General features: G+C 47.9%; 1 protein-coding gene across 1 annotated transcript; it reads right to left on the bottom strand.

Annotated features, from left to right (window-relative positions):
* Positions 1–3,095: 3,095 nt before the first annotated feature.
* On the bottom strand, positions 3,096–8,526 carry LOC104857042 (carbonyl reductase [NADPH] 1-like). Its single transcript, XM_010616705.3, is given in 4 exon segments — positions 3,096–6,408; positions 7,599–7,706; positions 8,199–8,285; positions 8,288–8,526. Coding segments are annotated over 4 exon segments (738 nt in total). The 5' UTR covers positions 8,394–8,526; the 3' UTR covers positions 3,096–5,971.
* Positions 8,527–8,552: the final 26 nt, after the last annotated feature.

Below are 8,552 nucleotides of genomic sequence, written 5' to 3'. Positions count from 1 at the left end.
TGTAATCTTATTGGTTGATCATGATTTTGCTGTATTAAACTTCCTTTGAGATGTGGGTTTGCTGGCAACCCACTTTCAGGTCCCCTCCTGTCTCTCAGGAACTCTTTCAATAAATTTTTCTACTCTCAACTTTCATTGTTCCTGAGAATTTATTCTTTGATTTTGGGAAACACGAACTCAAAATATGACATCTAACAGGTTCAGAGTTGTATTATTTCCCCTACATCAAAAGGGTGAGTCTTTTTTTTTTTTTCAGGTTGTGGAGGGAAAGGGGAGACTTTGGAAAATAAGTAAAAGATTACTCCTCAGTTTTTCTGGAAGGATGTTTATCTTGAAGTGTAGGAACTGTCTTCCTTTAGTTCTTACAAGGGTCAGTTCTAGTCTGTGTCAGAAATGGGCTAGACTGCAATGTCTACTAGGGTAACAATCCTACTAGGGTAACATATTACAGTGGGCTGGTAATGAGCCTGGAGGTGAATAGTAGGTCAAAGTGGCTGGTGCCCTTTGTGACTGAAACCAGTTTTCCTGGTTTCTTCCACCACCCACTTTTGCTGCAACAGCCTGGTGTCTTGAGGTCTGCACACCTGTTCAGGCAGATGTCTAATCTGTTACAGAATGCTGGCTAGCAAAAGGGATTGAGTTTCTCATAATTTGAGAGGACTGTTAATCTGTTAACAAAAATAACAGTGAGATTTTACTTCATACACGCTAGAATGGCTACCGTCAAAATGACCGGCAAAAGTAAGTGCGGGTGAAGACGTGTCAGAAATTGGATCCCTCATGCACTTACTACAGGTGGGAAGTTAAAATGAGAAACAGTCTAACAGCCCCTCAAATAGACAGAGTTATCATATAATAACATTTCCACTCCTAAGCATATGTCTGAGAGAAATGAAAACATGTTCACACAAAATCATTTATGTTTGCTCAAGTAGCATTATTTATACTAGCCCAAAAGGAGAAATAACTCAAATCTCCACCAAATGACAGATAAGCGTAACGTGACACATTCCCACAAGCAGTAAAAGGAAGTGCCAAGAGATGTCACTGAGTGTTAGGAACTTAACCAAGGGTCCCGTGTGTTGTAAAAGGTTACGCTGAGTTGCACCCATGTCCAAAAGTGTTGTATTAATCAGTTTCAAATTTTATGCTTTGGCATTTTGGGGGTCTTGCTGGATGGGGAGAGAGCCCCCTCTCAGAGTTTGTGAATTCTAGGTCATAGAAAACTGCTTGCCCTAAGTACATCTTTGATATTTTAATCAACTGACCAGTTCACCACTTCTTTTATCAGACACCACGATTATTTGTGTCTTCAGCCACTCCAGGGCTGGGTACTGAACAGCCTGGAAACAGCCCTGTATCTCAACACTGGCTGCATTTGTTCACACTAACTCCCCTTGGGACCTTGTTCACGCTTGCACTGCTTTGTATTGTCAATCTTTCCAGCAGTTCCCAGCAGAAGAGCTCTGGGCAGTTGCTGACGCTTCTTGTCACATGTGGAATAACGTGAGGCATTACAGACCCAGGTGAGAAGAATGAAAGATTGGGTGAGTGGTTAAAATGGGTACACTCCTCATCTGCCTCATTCTTTGACTGTCTTTGTCCGTTTGTGTCAGTTACTTTTCTGTCATCGCTGGGACAAAATATCTGATGCCCAGATATTGCTGGTGCCAAACCAGTCATGGGATCGGTTTAGTAATCACACATCTTTGATCCCAGAATCACACACTCTAGATTCAGCCACCTCTGAAAAAGCTACCTATGACCACGACCACATGACACTATGGGGGCAGATATCTAGACCCAAACTGTAACAGTTTGTTTCGTGAGGACCTTGGCTGAGGGACTGTAGTGAACATGTAAGCAACAAGTGGAAATTCCCCACGCTGCAGGCTGACAGGCCAAGCTGTCAAACCCAGCTGACAGTGTCAGTGATAGATAAGACCAAAAGTGAAACCAAAGAGTGAAGTCATCCCTGTATGTAGTAGATAGCAATTAGGTCATCAACCATATGTTAATGTAGACCCCATGTGTTAATCGATCGTGAGTGTGCTACCTAAGCGATAAGAGGCCTTAAGGATATAAAAGGGGCGAACCCAAGACCAGTCGTCGTCGTCCAACGCGACCCGGCTTGACCGTCACACGTCGCCACTCATCGCGACTTGACCAACTGACGCCGAAGGCTCTGCTGGAACCAAGACCGATCACGCGTCGCAGCTCGGACCTCTGCTCGACAGCCCAGCACTCGAAGCCACGGACTCAGGTCGTATAATCCTGATATATCTTAACATTATACTTGCCTTAATGTTAGAGGTATGAACTAGAATACTCTGTTTATGGTCATTGTGGTATCTGTTCTGATATAGCTTTGCTTGTGTGACAATAAACCTCCTTAAAAGACATATCACTTGTAGTCCTTATTACCTCGGAGCCGGGGAGCCATTCAGAGCTCCCAGCTTGGGATCCGATTCCTAAATCGATGCTCGCGACAGGGACATATGTTGAACTCTTGGCACTGTCTTACCGTCATGATAGTCAAGTGTGGTTTCCCTGGTACTCTATATTTCCTCCAAAAGTATTACACATTCAGGCTCAGCCATGAGCTGCATGCTAAATTGTTTCTCTGCAATAACCTATGAGCAGGACTTTAAATCCAGAATGACTGAAAATCCCAGAGAGGAATGATGTCCTAAATACTGAGCATTTAAAAAGTGGGGGAGGGTATAACTATTACATAACATTTATAAATCCATCCCTATGGACTGAACCAATTAATTGACATTGGCCCCAACAAACCAAGCAATATGGACTCACTCATGCTCAAGTTGTATATTTTAAGTTAAACTACACTGTATACCTGAGAGGAAGAGAGGGATAAAGAAGAAAGAACTTCCTAGCCCCAAATGACTTTTTGTTCCCTCTTAGTGGTGGGAACTGAATCCCCGGCCTTGCACACGCTAGGCAAGTTTTTTACCACTAAACTATACCCCCAGCCCCTCCAGGGACTTTTCAAAATAATAGTCTATATGAAACTTAGGTAAGTATGGGCAGAGTTTACTTCTCTGTCATTTCCAGCACACTTTTACAAAGGCAGGAAGGTTTATGAATATTTATTGTGTGTTTGCCAAGGACTACATTTTCCCCCAAGGTCATACTGCTGAGTGAGAGTTGTGAATCCATACAACAGATCTCTGGAAAGGAACTCCCAGAGGTGCGTCCAGGTGCCCGAGGGCAATTGAGCTCCTCCACCCACATTCTTCAGTGCTGTACAAATGAATTTAATCTGAGTAGCTGTCATTAGTAGCTTGAGATTTGTAAAGAACTGACCAGTCATCCTAGGTAAGCGTTTCCCCACTGGAGCTGGCCCAACTTTCTGTGCTTCTGTCCTCCCAACGCTACCTTCTGTACTGAGTTATGTCAACAGCTAAGGTGTTGTCATTGTGCCCTGACCAATATTCCTTATCTTCCTAAAGATTGTTTAAAACATCCTGTTAAAACCATGGAGCTATTGAGGTTTCCTAATTTTTCCTGGGTAAGTGCAGTTATCTTTCCCGAAAATGTGACGCTCTCACCTAAACTGTTCAATCCATGGTCATGTTATTCATAACATGTGTTTACAGAATTTGGAATCATGCCATTTCTTTCACTCCTGATACTGGAAATTTGTGTATTTTACATTGTGTCTCTTGATGTGTCTGTTATTGGAACCCTGGGATTCCAACAGGGAAACCACAGACAAAGGGGGAGGAATACCAGAAAATTTATGAAAAAGGTATAAAGGCAAGGAAGTAGACTCCCACTGGCCAGGAGCAGGTTCTGAGCAGGATACGCATGGGGTCGGGGAGTCTTCTAAGGGGTTTAGAAGGGAGCTCAGGCTCAGGCTATTGTCTCGCCATAGGAGACTATTTTGTTAGGCTCCGATCTACACTGTGCTCACGCAGAGCCAGGCAGGACCTACGCTCCTACACACAGGAGCCAGCACCCCCAGACTGTGTTCTGGGGACAGTCCCAGAGCAGCTGGCACACGTTTTGAAGATCCCTGGGGAGCGGTGACTCAGCCCACTCCACTTTGGGCTGCCCAACTGTTTTGAGGCCTCTGTCCTTACTGCCTCACAGAATCCTCACTCCTTGTCTCAACTGGCTGCATTTTATCGAGCCTCTCACAGACCGAACCTGACTAGTGCACTGTATGTTTGCGATACGTAATGAACGCATTCATCAGGGGAGGCTGGTGCGCTCCATTTCGATCCTCTGCACTTCTCCCTCTGCTCTCCTCCCTCCCTTCCTCCTCCATCCATCCTGATTCCCCTCCCATGTCCACAAAGTCTGTATCACCGTCTTACTCTACCCTTTCTCCTCATTCTACCTTTCTGTCCTGACCTTTATCTCCTTTCTTTGGCGTATTTGGGACTTCATTTGCTCTTAGGGTCCTATCTTACTGTGGAATCTGGTCAGAACTGAGAGAATTCCTCTTTCCTGATAGGGACATTAGGTGGCACATCATTCCCTCCAAGTACCACACTACTCGAGAGACCTCCTACAATGTTGCGTTGAAATTTCCAGGCAGTTCAAACTGCTTGCTAATTTCCTCTTGACATCGTTTCTGATCAAAGATATGGAAGAGCGGCTCAGCTGACTCAGGACTGTCCAGCTTGTTGTTGCTTTGGATTTCTACTTTCATTCCTTTGTGACAGGAGAACTTGTATGACTTGAATGCTCCTCAAAGCAGAAAGATATTAAAGTTTGCCGTGATGTACAATAGGGCAAAGGACAGAAAGGGAATGCAGGACTGTAAGAACAAAATGTGTGCAAGGCCCAGGACTGACGTGTGGCCTGGCTTAGGAAGCAAGGGACTTCTTCCTATCTCCCCTACCCACCTTTTTATTTGGCTCAGGTCTTGAATCAAACCCAGGATATCACACAAGTTGAGCGAGTACTCTGCCCTACCGCCTTCCCATGTCTTAAAAAGCCTCAAACTGGACTCAGTGGCACATGCCTACAATCTCAGCTCTTTGGGAAGCTGAGGCAGGAGGATAGCAAGTTCAAGGCCAGCCTGGACAACTTAATGAGACCACGCCTAAAAACAAAAAAGAAAAAGCCATGGGGATGTAGGTCATCGTGAAGGCTCGGGGTTGAATCCCCACTAAGCCAAAAACCAAACAAACTTTCAACACAAAAAAAAAGCTGAAAAAGAAAAAATCACCAGACACCCATACAGTCACGAAAGCTTTGCAATTCTGAACACTGTGTTACGGTGTTCACCTCCTGCATTTAGCTGAATTGTGTAATACTGCAGACCCTGTGGTCTTTCATGCACAGTCAGGGGGATGAAGGATGAAGGGCCATTCTTTCATCTCAAAGTCATAAATGGCCAAGTGTTCCACACAAACACCGCTCCCATGTCACACACAGCCTTTGTTTTCTACAGGCTTGTAAAGAAAACAGGCAGCTGCTTTTGCCTGCATGGTGTTGTTTTCCAAAGGGCTGATGAACCGACGCTCATGGCTCATATCCAGCTCTATTCCTGGGTTGCCATGGGGGTGTGACTTCCCATCACACCACGGCAGTCCCGAGTCACAGCTACAGACTGTGCAGCCTGCAGAGCTGCAAATACGCTACCTGGCTCCCTCCGAGTTTACTGTCCCCTCTCGTGGGCTCACTATAATGCTGATTATACCTATGAGGCTCAGCATACCAACCTGCAGCAACCGGAATTCATAAGGAGCCAATTATTCAGATTTTACTCACTATTTCTAGCCATTTCCCTTTTCTTCTTGCCGAGTCAAAGGGAGTATCACAAAAGCCATAACAGAATTAGTAACCACTCACTGGGCACCCCTGTTAGGCTAGTACTGAATATTTGACCGGGATGTGGTGATCTTTATTCTTTGTTATGGAGGGATATTCCGGACAATGTAAATGTCCTTTCATGGTACAAGATGGCAACCACGGGTGCAGCTGCGAGGTAAGCTCACCACTGTTCAACTCTTTTTTCCTGAACAAACTGTCCATGTGGCCCTTTGGCGTCGGGGGGCAGAAGGGCCAAGTACACGGGGGTCTCTGCTCCCTCTTCTGGGCTTTTGGTGGCTGAGGGCCCCGCCATGTCAGTTCTCACCCACCCTGGGCAACAGGCGTTCAGCAGGATCCTGTCCCCTCTCCTCTCCTCATTTAGTTTCCTGGCGTGGATTCTGGACAGGACTGTGACGCCGATCTTGGTCACCCCATACGCACTGTTGGGCCAGCCTTCCTTCTCATGCACTTTGTTCTTTGTGTCTTCCACGAACTTGTTCATGAGCCCCACCAGCTCCTCCTCACTGATGGTCTCACTTCGAAACTTCTGCTGCAGCTCTGGGCTGCAGCCTTTAAGGGCCCTGAGACTCATCATGCTGGACACATTCACCACTCTGCCTGAAATAAGCCACAAGACCTTATGTAGAGACGTGTGCGCAAGACTGGTGACGCTCTTGCTGTAATTTTAGAGAACAAAGTTTCCACTGGGGAGACATTAGCAGTATAGTTATAAGAAGCATGCACATAGATGGCATCAGGGTGCATGAGGAACTCCATTCCTGCCGCCTTCAGGTTTGGGATGGGAAATGGAGTCAACTGGCGCTCGAAAGAACAGCCATCTGACATCCTCCTGAACTGAGTTTCAGAAGCAGTACAACCTTCTGGGACAGGACAGGAAGCAAGAGGAGAGCTCAGAATAAGCTATACGTGCAATTGCTGCACTTCAAGCCATGCATTCAATTTTACTGAGAAAGTTGCTTGTTTCTATTGGCATGTTTCTAACGAGCGGTAGTTCAACTGCTCTCCAAATATCTAGTGTCAGAGCAGTCCCCAAAGTAAGAAATGTGAGCTTTATACGGAGTCAGTGGAGCATATTCTAAGACGTTGAAATGGCCCTGGAGGTAGGCAGGGTCCAGTTATGGAAATCAGTATGAACTATGCTCAGGGTTTGGTTTTTCTGTGGGGAGTGGTCAAGTGGTGTTCAGAATCCTGGCAAAGGAAGTGACTCCAGCAGAGAGCCTCTGAGGAGGGTCGCAGTGGTGCACTGTGACCGCTGAGGGCCGGTGCTGGAGCTGGGTGACACTCGGAGGGCACAGTCTTGGCACCTGGTGCGCTGTTATGAGGGGGCAGTCCATGGTGACTGCCAGGATGCCGGTGGGTGGCCTGGAGGATTGAGGGAGAAAGACCAGCATTTGGGGGGAAATGTCTATTTTAGACTGGGGGCACCAGGAAGAGACGCAGAGGCAGAAAGACAAGTATGTGGTGGAGCTCCGGGAGCATTCTAGGCGTATGACAGACATGGGGCTGGGGATGCAGAAGCTGGTCGAAGACGAAGTTCCACCGGCTTCAACGAGATCACTCAGCATAAGGCGCTTAGGACGCTCAAGGGCCTGAAAGTGTGAGCAGCACAGAAAAGACAAAGAGCCAATGTGTGGAGACATTTGATCCAGGACCCGAAGGATCAGAGTCAAGCCTGCGAAGAGCAGGAGGGCAGCTGCACCAGTGGCCGCCCCAGACATGGGGACAAAAGAGCGGAGCTTCAGCTGCAGGTGGAGAGCCGCAGGCAGGGCAGGTAGCATCAGACTTACCTCCTGGCTTTATCAGAGGGAGCAGCTCTGTGCAGACATCTCGGGTACCGAAAAAGTTTGTTTTCATGGTTACTTCGGCTTGAATGTGAAAGGGTGTGGGATCTGCCACTTTACAGAGAGAGCAGAGTCAAAAAGCAGTAGCCACAAGGTGGAGTTTCACGGAAATATAACAGAAATCTAGCCACTTCCAAGAGAAGTCTGTCTACTTACGGTACCGCCCTAATGTATAATTTGCAGTTTTAAAATGTTCTATTACTTTTTAGACAGCGGGACTGGGGGAGGCGGCGTGAAGACAGCTGATCCACAGCAAGATATTAGTGTCTTTATTTCAATTAAAGTCCACCCAAGTGCCCTAACTCCTAGTAACAGCTAAATTCTATGAGGAAAACCTGGAAAAGACCCTTAAGACAAACTATGGCCTAGCAATCCCTCTGTCCCACCGTCTGCCTCAGGGTCCCTGAGGACTCTGCTCTAGAGGCAGCCCCCAGCCTCTCCTGCTCCTCCTAGGGAGCCTGTTCTGCACCCCACAAGCTGGAGGGGCCCCACCCCAGCACCGCCTGCGCAGGCACAGCCCACCCTATGGGCGCCCCAACTCCTTACTCTTGAAGGCGATGCCCGCGTTGTTGACCAGCACGTCCAGCCCCCCGTACTCCCTGCGCAGGAAGTCGCGCAGCGCGCGGATGCTGCGGCGAGCACCACGTCCCCAGAGAAGCGCCTGCAGAGCTCGCGGGTGACAGCGAAGCCGATGCCCTTGTTGGCGCCGGTCACCAGCGCCACGCGACTGCTGGACGACATGGCTCAGAAGCAGTCGGAGAAACTCGCGTGGACCGGGACGAGCGGTAGCCTGATAACGACAGGGCGCCAGGTACCTCTTCTATGTACTCCGGGGGCGCGCTGCCCCCTCCCCGCCCCACGCGCAGGCGCAGACGCTGGCGCACGCGCAGGAACGCCCCC

The sequence above is a fragment of the Fukomys damarensis genome, unplaced genomic scaffold (genome assembly GCF_012274545.1).
Source record: "Fukomys damarensis isolate Sample0158 unplaced genomic scaffold, DMR_v1.0_HiC HiC_scaffold_61019, whole genome shotgun sequence".
Taxonomy (NCBI): Eukaryota; Metazoa; Chordata; class Mammalia; order Rodentia; family Bathyergidae; genus Fukomys; species Fukomys damarensis.
The sequence above is the reverse complement of the archived record's forward strand: the minus strand, read 5'-3'. Positions and strand labels throughout refer to the sequence as shown.